This window comes from Sphaerodactylus townsendi, linkage group LG15, assembly GCF_021028975.2.
Source record: "Sphaerodactylus townsendi isolate TG3544 linkage group LG15, MPM_Stown_v2.3, whole genome shotgun sequence".
Lineage (NCBI taxonomy): Eukaryota > Metazoa > Chordata > Lepidosauria > Squamata > Sphaerodactylidae > Sphaerodactylus > Sphaerodactylus townsendi.
In genome coordinates this window covers 23,181,925-23,195,775 of record NC_059439.1, presented here as the reverse complement: position 1 = coordinate 23,195,775, position 13,851 = coordinate 23,181,925, and the positions used below count along the sequence as shown (strand labels likewise).

Here is a 13,851-nt window from a genome sequence, read left to right as displayed (position 1 = left end):
CTTCATCAGGGGAATTAACTGAATAACATTTATGCAACATTCAAGGACTATGCTATAGGGAACAACCAGCAGGAAAGGGGCTCTGTGAGCTCTGTGTAGAGCTGCACAACTAACAAGGCTGTGTGTCAGGAAGATCAGAAAGAGGTTCATATAGCTATTTCAGTTGCTTTTTAGTTCTATGGGTTGGATCAAAATGGTTTTTTATTCTATTCTGGGGATCATGGGTCCTGCAAAAACCATGAAAGATGGGAGGGAAATTGAACAAAAGACAGACAGACAGACAGACAGACAGGACAGACAGACAGACAGACAGACAGACAGACAGACAGACAGACAGAGATAGTCACAGGAACTATATTAGAGTAATTTATAACACATCATATATGTAAGAATCATATCTATTAGAGAATATAGAAAAGGGCTTTTTGGAAAAACATAGACACAAATTGGCCTTGCCTGAGACTGTAACCACACTGGAATGTAGCTGATAAGAAAAGAATAGAAGCAGAGAAACACTGATTAACACTCCTCCCTTTGTAGGAGTTTTAATAGCGGGACGCCATCTTTATTTTAATTGATACAGAAATTGGATGCTGCTTTTAAATTGTTTTAATTTTTATTGTCTTATCACTGTTGTAAACCGCCCTGAGCCCTTCGGGGGAGGGCGGTATAAAAGTAGAATAATAAATAAATAAATAAATAAATAAATAAATAAATAAATAAATAAATAAATAAATAAATAAATAAATAAATAAATAAATAAATAACTAACAGGGACAGGCTTATTTGCATGCAGATGGTGAGACCCTTCTCGGGCAAATGAATACACTACAACGACAGGCTTGGAAAATGGATTGGGCCGCAGCCCAATTTATTAATCATAACATAACTATGTACAGAGAAGCTGGGCAGCAAACGGGTCGCAACATCAAGCGTCCCCCAATCTCCATTGGGGACCACCTGCAGAAAGCTGGGAGCCCCAGGGGCAAACCCCCGGCTTCAACCCTTCCTGCTGCTGCTGAGGAGACGGGCACCAGCTAAGCCTACTGGCCGCCTACTGGCCCACCATCCTCCCAAGCTTGCTGGGATGTCGAGCACTGGCTAAGCCTACCGGCCGCCTATCGGCCCAACCCAACCCCAGTTGCTGGGGTGTCGGGCACTGGCTAAGCCTACCAGCTTGCCTACCGGCCTGCCACACACCCCGGCTTTTCCACAGGGCACAAGCATGGGAGAAGACCAGCCACATGGCTCGGCTTCTCCCCAGATGTTGCGACTCCTGTTGCCAACCTGCCAGGCTGTGACAAAATATGAACAGAAACACATGCAATACAACATCATGAACATAGGGAGTGTGGGTCGGCTACACTGTTCCTGAGTCTCGGCAGCCAAGAAGGCCGAGCTCAGGGTGTGGCACCCTTTATACCCTGGCTCTTCCCGCCTTTTAGGCTTGGAGCCAATCAATGCAGACCTTCTGCAGCTTACTGTTATGCATTGCATCTTGTAAGCAACCACCCTTTGCCTGTTTGCTCACCACAGCCGCAATGGCTGCCCCCAGTGATTCGGTTGCTGCTATTTGGTATGACGACCAGATTCTGGGAAGGGGAAGACTCAAGCATATACCCAAATATAGAAAGCAAAGGTGGGCTATGGGAGGAGAGAAAGTTTAAGAGCATTTCAGGCAGTCTATACATCTTCACAGCCCAACCAATGGATAATGTTGGAAGAGTTGCTTGGGAGGGCTTATGGAAAAAGCATAAGTAATGTTTGCAAACAATAGAGCTCCAAGACTCCTCCCTGAAGCGCACAGAAGATCTTCTGAAACTGCAGTTTTGAACGAATAAAACAGAGGGAACAGAGGAATCTTTGGAACTGGTTTATTTAACCTGGCAGGGCCTATGTGATGTCATTGATTCCATTTCTATGCCTCCTCCCACTTTAAAACACAACCAATACACAAATAATGGTGAGAAACACAAACATTTCCAAGGCTTCCACCATACCACTCTACTTAGCAAAGTTTCTTGCTCCTTTATTGGAAATGGTGATCCCTTAGGTGGATGAACTAATTAGAAATTGCTTCAGTTTTAGGTAGCTGGCTCAAGTCTTCCATTATTCTGAAGTCAGTAAAATGAGGACCCAGTTCACTGCGGCTAAAGTGGAGACAACTGGGACAGTTAGTGGCAAGCCACCTGATAAGCATAGTCTATCTAGTAAATGTCATGATGTGAAATCAGCCCATGGATCAGTCATGGTGTGTTGCTCACAGAGGTGTCTAGCATTATCTTTGCCTCCTTTACATTTACCTATTTCCAATGGTCAGTAGACATGGCCTTGCCCTCCCCTCCCACTATCAGCTATTAGCCAGGACCAGAAGTTAGACAACTAGGATTTAACTTCAGCTGACTTGCTCTCAACCAACCAGCAACAGCGTCCAAACAATGCTGGAGAGCCTCAGGGGCTGAAGATAGGTGGCCCTCCATTGTGAACACGAGCTGTGTGTCATCTGCATACTGATGACACTGCAGCCCGAAACTCCGGACCAAACTTGCCAGGGGGTGCATATCGATGTTAAAAAGCATCGGGGAGAAGATCGCTCCCTGCGGCACCCCAGACACTATGGGGTGTCAACCGGAGTTCTCTCCCCCCAACGCCACCTGCGGTCGTGGAGAAATGAGGACAACCAACACAACAGTCCTCACGTAAATGGGTTCCCCATCGTTAAAGTGCCTTGTCCAAGTCAGTTTTTTTAAAGTCAGATAAATTAATACAGAGAGAACACCTAAGAACAGTAGCCCAGGTTCTTTTGGATATGGTTTCTTTAACTCCCTCCTCCCCCCTCCCTTCCCTTCCCTTCACGCTCCCCTCCCCAATTCATGTAGGTTCAGGCAGATATCTATCTACTCATTAAGGCTATTATGGCTTGCACTCATGGGATTTTCTTAGAAAGCTGAGAGGATTGGCTGAATAAAAAAAAGTATCTTCCATTGCATCATTTGGTAGACAATGAGAAAGGTAACTGTTATAATTATGCCATGCACACAATATGAAAGTATTGCATAGTTAGAATTTTTTTAAACTAGCAGAGTGATCAGGTAAGAACAGACGCTACCCTTGGTACATCACTGAACTAAGTGAGTTGAGAATTCATCAGAGTTTCTGTGTTCATAAATGCTACAGCTGAATGCTCAAATCCTTATCTTTATGCATAAATTCATTTAAAAATGGTTATGTCTAGATAAATGATATTTTAAAGAAAATATATTAAGTTTAGAGTATATTAAATCAAATTATAGCTTCATTGCAATGATTTTCTTTTTTAAACTGTCTTTCCTAGCCATTGATAAATATAAAAATATGTCAAATAGTAACAGTAGTTTCATGGCTTTTGGATATACTACCTGCCAAAACAGGTACGCAGAGGTTTAATTTGCAACAAAAGCTTTGAGGAACTGGATAAGTTTAGCTTGGAATACAGGAGACTGAGAAGACAAATAATTGTGTTCTTGGTGTAAATGAAGAGTTGCTATGTGGGGATGGGGGGAAGGACTTGTTCTTTTCTGCTCCTGAAGACAAGAAAAGTGATATAATAATGGTCTGAAATATAATATAATGGTCCGATATAATATATAATGGTCTGAAATTAAAAGAAGGATAGAATTCAATTGAAGTTTAAGAGGAGTTGATATTGAAGAGAAACTTCCGAAGGATAACAGTGGTTCAACAATAGAACCAGTGAGCCTGGGCTTATTGGAGGTCTTAAAGGAAATGCTAGACAATCTTAGGGGTGCTCTAGCTTTACATTTCTGATATTGAGTATAGGCTTGGACCTGTAAACTGTAAACTCAAGAATCCTACAATGGTATATGCTGTTGGTCTTATGCTCTGTGAGATCTTTTACCCAACTCAGAAAAAAATGAAAAGATCACAAACTTAAGTTAACCTAAATTTAAACAAGAATGTTATTATTTTAAAAATGTTTTTAACCTTAAATGCCTTCCCAAACCGTGTAGTGTATATATTTTGAAAAAAGCATAAGGATTGTCATTTAATTGTTAAAACTTCTTATTGAGATCTAAATGTTATGGGAACACTCCACCCCAAATTTGGTACTTATAGACTGATTCCAACAGGATAATGAAATATGTTCTCTACTAAATAAATGAGATTTGTTAATATCTTTATTTATTTTAGTCATTTCATATTATTAAATAATCTGATTTACCAATTATGTTCTATAGGTACGGGATCCAATATACAGGATACATATAGATAAGGACTGTTATGGACTACATATAGATAAGGAGTGATGGAGAACCGAACAATCATCTCTGAATTCATTCTCCTGGGATTCCCCGCTGTATTAGAGATTCAGCTTTTTCTTTTTGTGGTCTTCTTCCTCATTTACATACTGACAATCTTAGAGAATCTCATCATTATCTCAGTAGTAAAAGGTAACCGGAAACTTCACAAGCCAATGTACTTCTTCTTGGGAAACTTGTCTTTTTTGGAAATCTGGTACATCAGTGTCACCCTTCCGAAACTGCTGACAGACTTCTGGTCCCAGAACAAAATAATCTCCTTCCAGAACTGCATGTCACAACTTTACTTCTTCATCTCCCTGATGTGTACTGAATGTGTTCTCCTGGCTGTCATGGCATATGACCGCTATGTTGCCATATGCAATCCACTTCGTTATCCGGTCATTATGACCCACAGGCTGTGCTTCCAGCTAGGTTTGCTGTCCTGGGTGTGTGGCTTTTCTATCTCTTTAGTCAAGGTCATCTTTATATCTAGACTTAGTTTCTGTGGCCCCGGAGTCATCAATCACTTTTTTTGTGACATCTCTCCCGTACTTAACCTCTCCTGCACTGATATGTCAGTGGCTGAGCTAGTGGATTTCATTTTGGCATTGGTCATCCTCTTGATTCCACTCTCCATCACAGTCATGTCCTACCTGTTCATAATTATTTCCATTTGTCATATTCCCACAACTCAAGGAAAGAGGAAAGCTTTCTCAACCTGTGCCTCTCATCTTACTGTGGTCATTATCTTCTTCTCAACAACAGTCTTCATGTATGCTCGGCCCAGAAAAATACACCCCTTTAACCTGAACAAAATAGTGTCCATATTCTATGCTGTAATCACTCCAGCCCTCAATCCTCTTATCTATTGCTTGAGAAATAAAGAAGTGAAGGAAGCAATAAGAATAAATTTAGGTAGGAAATGTCCCATTGGGTAAGTCAGTGAAAACTGGTTTCCAAATGACTGGGGGCAAACTAGATGAGAGAGACAGTGGGAGATTCAACATCAGCAAGTGTTTGGGGTTTTTTTGGGGGGGGGGGTTCTGGGCTGTGTGGCCGTGATTTGGTAGATCTTGTTCCTAATTTTTCGCCTGCATCTGTGGCTGGCATCTTCAAAGGTGTATCATCTCTGTGATACACCTCTGAAGATGCCAGCCACAGATGCAGGTTAAAAGTTAGGAACAAGATCTACCAGACCACCACATCACAGTCCGGAAAACCCACAACAATCAGTTGAATCCAGCTGTGAAAGCCTTCGACAATACATTCAGCAAGAGTTGCTTTCTTCTCTAATCTGTTCCTCAAAACCAAAACAGAAGCTGTTACATGCAACTAACTTTACGTAGAAACACACTAGGACAAGGAAGGGAAGCTAGCAACAGAGAATTTTCATTAAAATCGTAAGTACCATATAAATACTTAAAACTTTACATTTCTTAGTTAACAATAATGGTGCACTGATCATGGCTTTCAGATGATATTGTCATTTCCAGATCAGAGAAATCATGAATAATCAGCATGAGGAGCCACAAGGTGTTAATGGGTAGGCATAAGACAGGGTTAGGGGGGAGGAAAGTATGGAAAAGGTAGAAAGGGGGGGATGCAAAATGGGAAAAAAGAGAAGAAAGAGGGGAAAGGGATGAAGGAGGGCTTTCCTTGGTAGGCTCTGCTGGGCGCCCCCAGTATCCTGGAGGTAGACACTCCAGTCCTGATGCAAGCCATTCTTTCTTTTATTTTCTCTGCAGCACCAGTGAGTCACAGCAGAGACTTAAAAAGAAATGGGACAAACATCTCACTATTTGTGATGATGTTTTGTTGCTTTTCCATCATTATCATTTCTGGGAACAATAATATGTAAATTGAAAAATTATGTTTATTTTTATCTCACCTTTCACACATGACAGCTTGTATCTATCAGGAGAGACATATGCCTAAGCTGGGGCTATATGCAAGTACTGAATTGGAGAAGACTGAAAACAACATTGTAACATCCCCCCACCCCACCCCCCAAAAACCTCCCACTTCTGGGGGTCAAATCTGATCCCACTTTCTAGTTGAAAGTTCTTTTGTTCCCTTAATGTATAATCTATGCCACTGACCTCTATGTTTTGGTTCTTTTGGACAATTAAATTGAACTTGTTGCTTGTTACCAAAAGAATCTTTGGGCTCAGTAGCTTTGTTTGCATGTGACAGTGTGCTGAAATAACAAAAACCTTTCCAAATCTCAAGTAGTTAATTGAAAGAAGACAACTGAACATGTGGGTGTAATTCAATTAAAGGCTTCAATCACATATGCATGAAACATATCCAACCGATGCTGATCTCTGAAATGATAACGATAGGGAGTATCAGTTGTCAGATTAATAGAAAAAGCCCACAAGGTTTTGTCTGCAGAAGACCAAGGGCCCAAAACAGGTAAATTAGATTAATAAGACCACTGTGGATTCCTAAAATATTACAATCCTTTATCAGACAATTGACAAAATGTTGTTAGTGAGAGTCAGTTGAAATAGTTAACAATCCTGGTCTCCAATCTGGGGAACCAGGTTTGAGTCCCCACTCCTCCACATGTGTGGTGGACTCTTATTTAATGAACTGGTGGTTTCCTGCTCTTCCTTAGCTAGTCACAGTTCTCCCAGAACTTTCTCAGCCCCACCTTCCTCACAAGTGTCTGTTGTGAGGCATGAAAGAGAAGGAGTTTGTAAGCCAATTTGAAACTTTACAGGAAAGAAAGGTGGGAAATTAATTCAAACTTGTCGCTTCTCATATCTGCAGGATGGGGCTTTCAAGACAAGTGAGAAATAGAGGTCATTTGTCACTTCTTTCCCCTGAAGAGCCTTTCTTGATTATTAGTATATAGACAAGTAGAAATTCACAAAAAATAGGAATGCAAAAAAGAGAGTTCAGAATGTTGTTGTTTTTTTCTTTATTGTGTCCATTGGTGACATTTACATACAAAAAATAAGTAATATACAATCTATGAAAATGTAAGTAAAAGGTGATCTTCTCCACAGTGCATGCATGTGGGTATCCAAAATTAAGAAAATATTAGAAGATGCCAATACTGTCCAGGTATTGATCCTGCCTCCCACCCCCAATCCCAGAAGCCATTTTCTCCATCGGAACTGATCCCTGTAGCCTGAGAATCAGTTATAATTCTGGGAAATTTCCAGGTTTCATCTGAAGGATGGCCATCCTAAGTATTCTTGCTTCAACTTTTGGCAGCCAGCTCTTTCTCCAGTTAGCATTAACTACATTTTGTAGGTGTTCTCCACAAAAGCAGATATTATGCTCTGGAACTTTCATTTTTGAACTATAATTCTCACATGTAATTTGGACTGGAACTGTATCATACTGGGCAATTAAGTGTCTCTTTTGCTCCATTTCTGAGACCCGAAACAATTTTTGGGAGCCAATGTCTGCCAATGAAGAAACAAATGTGTACCTACAGGTGTCACATAAACTTCTCTCATGGAACATCCAGTGACTAATCAAAACCATTCTTTCCAATGGGAAAAGCAATACATGGAAGAAGACTAAAGACTATCTGTTGCTTAATCACATGCCTAGGAATTAAGTACCAAGGTTGAAAATCCCAGATCACATTTATTCAACAGGATTGAGATGAGCAGAGGGGAAATATAGAGGGGTTCGGAGAGTTTGGGTAAGGCTCGGGAAAGGAAGGAAATGTACCCTGAGCTACATGTGTTCTGTTCAATCATCTCCTTCCCACACCCATAGAACTGTATATCAGAGTTTCCACAATTGATACATACAGTAGCAAAGATAGCAACAGAAGCATTGATATGGTAAACTGGTGATGGATTTCTGGAATAACATCCTGAGCTTTATACCTCATCTTTATACACCTTCCAAACATTAGTTTTCAAGTACATCTTCTTCACATTGTACGTGAGTTTGAGACAACTCTTCCAGTTTAAATTATGTACATAATATATGTTTGGTAGAATAAACCCATCAGATCATACAAAACATCTGGGAGGAACTGTGAAAGAAAAAAAAAACCCACATCATCATTACAGGCAAAGTTTAACTGACTAGGTTCACCACCAACAATCATGACAAGTAAGATTCAGCAGGAATTTCTTTGGGGAAAAAGCCATACAATTTTTGATATTAGAAAAATTATTTGAAGGTGGTAGGTTTGTACATCTCTAACAAAAGAATTTTATCCATCAGGATGAATCTACTGAAGAGAACACTCTCTCCACCCCAGTTTTTTTTGCCCCTACTAATATTTTTGAAGTTTTGAAAAATCCTTAGGGGTTTAAGAGCTCTTGATAAAGATGCTAAAAAAAAGTTCCAAAATTCATCTTTCCTAAACTCTGAAATTCAAACCTCCACTGCCCTCAGCAAAAATCTGCCTTTGAAAAAGGTTGGGGTATAAACTCCAGAAGGAAGAAATGAGTCCTGTCTCCCATCTTTTTTGAAATGGCATATTTTATCTTCTGTCTCCATTGTTCCCTCCCATGATTATGATATTTGATTATTTCTTTGACTTACAAATGGACGAAATAGGCAGAATAATTCCAAATAGTATGATTTTCACTTGGGAAGATAAGATTTGTCTTCACAAGAAAAATGGTTCCAAAGGGCACATCAGATGTCTAACAAATGTTTCCTGCTTATTGTTATTCTTGTGACTGTTTCAGCTTGCCAAGAAGAAGATGAAGAGTTTAAATTTACATCCCACCTTTCTCTCGTGTAAGGAGACTCAAGGTGGCTTCTAAGCTCCTTTCCCCTCCCCCCCCACAACAGACACCTTGTGAGGTAGGTGGGGCTGGGTGAATTCTGAAAGACTGTGACTAGCCCAAAGTCACCCAGTAGGAATTTAGGAGTGCGGAAACACATCTGATTCACCAGATGAGCCTCTGCCACTCAGGTGGAGGAGTGGGGAATCAAACCGGGTTCTCCAGATTAGAATCCACCTACTCTTAACCACTACACCATGCTGGCTCTCAAGGAGGGATGGGAGGTGGTTTGGAGATAATCAGCATTTCAAGTTGGATCCAGAGTTTGGGACTTGACTCAAAGGCTTTACAAAGGGCAGGAACCCCATTATTACCCTTTCAAAATATTTATCACTAATCCTATCTAATATTTGAATCCCCAGCCTGCCACGGAAACTTGCTGGATAATTTTGGGCAAGTCACACACTTTCCATCTCAAACCTGACAAGTATTTGGATGGGGGACCTCCAAAAAATACCAAAGGTATGACATAGTGGCAAGCAACAGCAAGTTGCCTTTGAATGTCTCTTCAAACCCTAACCCTTAAAAACCCTATGGGGTCACCTAAGGCAGCTGAAACATAATGACAATTTATTGTCGAAGGCTTTCACGGCCGGAATCACTGGGGTGCTGTGTGGTTTCCAGGCTGTATGGCCATGTTCTAGTAGCATTCTCTCCTGACATTTCGTCTGCATCTGTGGCTGGCAGATTCTCTGAAGATGCCAGCCACAGATGCAGGCAAAATGTCAGGAGAGAATGCTGCTAGAACACGGTCATACAGCCCGGAAACCACACAGCACCATAATGACAATTTATACACACACACACACCTCCTTGTTTTCTTTGTATAATATAAATTATAGGGGAATTTGTAGTTCTTTCTCCAGTGACTACATGTGAAGATTCCAATGAAAATCCTTTAATCGCTACCTTTCATTGAAGATCTTTCTCCTTAGAATCTTTTGTAAGGCCTTTTTCACCTCCTGATTCCTCAGTGTGTAGATAAGTGGGTTCAGAGCTGGGGTAACGGCACTGTATATGATAGTTACCATCATTTCCCTTTGAGCCTCAGTGCCCACAGATGGAAGCATGTAGTTGACCAACACTGGCACATAGAGCAAAGCCACCACCATCAGGTGGGACATGCAGGTCGAGAAGGCTTTTTGCCTATTCTTTTGTGAATGAACTTTGAAAAGGAGGAAATGGATAATGTAGAGATAAGAGAGCAGTGTGACTACAAAAGGTCCCATAGCAATGCAGCTGGTGACAGTATTGAGCAGCATGAGGTTGAGATGAGTGCTGCTACAGGCCAGTTTCAGCAGTGGTTTGATATCACAGAAGAAGTGCTCCACACGGTTTGGCCCACAGAAGAGAAGATGGGAAGTCATCACTGTGTGCATCAGGGCATGGGAAAAACCAGTGGTCCATGTAGTTGCTGCCAAAACCCGACAGACCTGCTTCCTCATAATAATGGTGTACCGCAAGGGGTTGCATATAGCTACATAGCGATCATATGCCATGAACCCAAGAAGGATGACCTCACTGCTGCCCAAGAAGTGGAAAAAATGAAGCTGAGCCATGCAACCCCCAAAGGAAATGGTCTGCAGCTCTGATAGAAAGCCAGCTAGCATCTTTGGAACAGTTACTGTGGAATAGAAGATGTCCAGGCAGGAAAGATTCCCAAGGAAAAAATACATAGGAGTGTGTAGCTGAGGTTCAGCTATTACTACAGCCACAATGGCGCCATTCCCCAACAGAATGACGAAGTACAATAGTAAAAAGAAAGTGAACAGTGTCTTCTGAAGCTCCCAGTGTCTTCTTAAACTCAGGCCCGTCAAGATGAATTCACTCACCTCTGTTTGGTTCTCCATTGCTGACATTGGAAAATAAAAGGTGATCAGATCACTTCTGTATCAGAAGAAGGAACACTAAAACTATGCAAGGCAGAAGAAACGTCATGCATCATTACCATTGGGAAACATCCAGATTACAAAGGGTGACTTCAAATGTTATCAGCCTAAATTGTGTAGTGGTTAAGAGTGGTCGACTCTAATCTGGTGAACTGGGTTTGTTTTCCCCACTCCTCCACATGAAGTCTGCTGGATGACCTTGGCTAGTTACAGATCTCTCAGAACTTTCCTACTTGTCCCACAAAGTGCCTGTGAGGGGGGAAAGGAAGGCAATTGTAAGCTACCTTGAGACATGGGTGCTGTGTGGTTTCCGGGCTGTATGGCCGTGTTCTAGCAGCATTCTCTCCTGACGTTTCGCCTGCATCTGTGGCTGGCATCTTCAGAGGATCTGGCATCTTCAGGGGATGCCAGCCACAGATGCAGGCGAAACGTCAGGAGAGAATGCTGCTAGAACACGGCCATACAGCCCGGAAACCACACAGCACCCAAGTGATTCCGGCCGTGAAAGCCTTCGACAATACATACCTTGAGACACATTAAAGGTAGAGAAAAGCAGGGTATAAAAACCCACTCTTCTAAATCCAACATGGTTTCATTCCATTTTGGTAAACGGTTTTTGAACCACTCTTTGGTGACTAATGTTATGCCATTAAATATGGAGAACTAACATTAAAATGGAGGCAAAAAGGATGACTCAGTACATTCAGATGTGAAAGACCTCTAGGCCCCTTCCGCTCATGCAAAATAATGCGTTTTCAAACCACTTTCACAACTGTTTGCAAGTGGATTTTGCCATTCTGCACAGCTTCAAAGAGCACTGAAAGCAGTTTGAAAGTGCATTATTCTGCATGTGCGGAATGAGCCCTAGATTTGCTAGCTACTGCTAGTCAAAAAAGCCAGTAGGCTTCAAAGTCAAATTCAGCCGTATACTTGTCAAACATAAGTAGGAACATGGCTCAATTTCTCAGGTTTAGGGAAGCACATGGGTCAGTATGTACTCTTAGATAAAACTGAGGACACAAACGGTCCCCGTAGTGTATCTAATCCTACAATTCAACAAAAAATGAGGCAGAGAGGGCAATCAATTTCCCAAGGTTAGAAGACAGTGCAGGTTGGGAAAGGTGAAAGTGGAGAAGATCTGTGTCCATTGGTCTATTCTGTTGATCTTCTGGCAATGTCTTCTGACAGGTAGATGAATTCAAGCCACAAAATGCAGTTTGCAAGTTTAGCATGTGGGCTGTCTTACATTAAGAAGTGCACTGAGCTGGATGACTAGGCAAGCCGAGTCTCATCAGACTGTGGAATCTAAGCAGGGTCAGCCTTGTTCAGTGCTTGAATGGGAGACCATCAAGGAAGTCCAGGGGTGTTAAGCAGAGGCACGTGATGGCAAACCTCTGTTTGTCTGTTGCTTTGAAAACCCTGCAGGGTACCACAAGTGGACTGTGACTGTCAGGATATTGAAAATTGCAAGGTGGTCATATGCTGGTCTAGAATGACTGGAATGTAACAGTCAGCAGAATTGTAAAGGTCGGAGCCTCTCTGTCTGGGTCTGCAGTGATTGGCATGTAACAGTCAGCAGAATTGTAAAGGTCGGAGCCTCTCTGTCTGGGTCTGCAGTGATTGGCATGTAACAGTCAGCAGAAGTGAAAAGGTCACAGGCCAGGATGATTAGATCATCTAGCTAATGATTTGCTGGACAAAACTATATAAGAAGACTGCATACCCAATTCAGTACCTCTCCTTCACCTTCAGGTTCGGGCTCAGATTGTTGTCAGAGTAGAGAGTGGATAGTTATTGTTATTTTTGTTCCTTTCAGAAACAAGAGATAAAGTATTCCTGTTGGAACTAAATCTACTGTCTGAGTGTTTCTTTTTCTTATACTGCAAGCAGTTACCTCCTGTTCTAGCAAGGGTGAGTTGGCACCTAGTCCTTCCGCTGTGCACTAGGCCAACAGTGACTTGATGCAATTTCTACAATGACACTGAAAGCATCACTAAATTGAACCAGTTCACTATTTTAAAATCCCCTTGGGGGTCCATCGTGATGTGATTTCCTTTTACAGAAAATGTTGTGCTCAGAAAAGGAATGGGAACAAATCCACAACTTGGCCCCACAATACAAGTTGACCAGTCTATGTGTGTAGGTTTCGAGTGATTCATTCCCCAATACTGTTGCTATTATCCAGGGCAAGATGCTTTATTCTGGTGGGAAATACATGTTTTATCAGACCCAACCCCTTGTTCTTAAATCAGAACTTTCTATTCTGGCTTTTATCCTATGAAGGGACACTGATTCCCACTCCCACCCCTTGAATTCTCCTCTCTCATGAAGATCTTTTCAGCTCCCAAAAGGATTGTCTTTGGAATCACAAGACCTGTGGGGATTGATATCCATGTAGTCTGGGAGCTGAACAAGGAGATAAATGAGTAAACAAATCATCCTTAGGTCTCTACTTCCATCAACCCAGCTCCATTGATCATCATGGATTGGTCAATCTCTGCTTTGGAACCAAATGTTTGCCCCCCAAAACAGCTAGTCTTAGTCCACCCTTGTTTTCTTCAATGCAGACAGCTGCCACCAGCAGGAACCCATTTATGTTTCCCAGAAGGGGACCAGAACATTTCTGGATAAAAAAAGAGAGAGAGGCTGCCTCACAGCTGAGACTACCCCTCTCCCCACATAAGTGAGAAAAAAACTCCACTCTCCTTTTTATATCTGCATAGCCAAGATTATGGATGGCTTGAGACAGTTAAAGGTATTCTTTTCACAAAGTTAACTTTAAAAAAAACCCACCACCACCACCACCAAATAAGGCAGGTTTTATTCAGACAGACATTTCAGTGAAAAACATCGGCCCCTTCTGCACATGCAGACTAATGCAATTTCAAT

General features: G+C 41.7%; 2 protein-coding genes across 2 annotated transcripts; one reads left to right on the top strand and one right to left on the bottom strand.

Annotated features, from left to right (window-relative positions):
* The first annotated feature begins 4,306 nt into the window (after positions 1 to 4,306).
* On the top strand, positions 4,307 to 5,705 carry LOC125444166 (olfactory receptor 6B1-like). Its single transcript, XM_048516603.1, has 2 exons — positions 4,307 to 5,216; positions 5,659 to 5,705. Exons 1-2 carry the CDS (start codon positions 4,307 to 4,309, stop codon positions 5,703 to 5,705), a joined length of 957 nt encoding a protein of 318 aa, XP_048372560.1.
* A 4,273-nt stretch (positions 5,706 to 9,978) lies between these two features.
* LOC125444165 (olfactory receptor 12D2-like) lies at positions 9,979 to 10,923 on the bottom strand. The gene has a single exon (XM_048516602.1). The coding sequence runs from the start codon at positions 10,921 to 10,923 to the stop codon at positions 9,979 to 9,981; it is 945 nt and encodes a 314-aa protein (XP_048372559.1).
* Between the last annotated feature and the right edge of the window lie 2,928 nt (positions 10,924 to 13,851).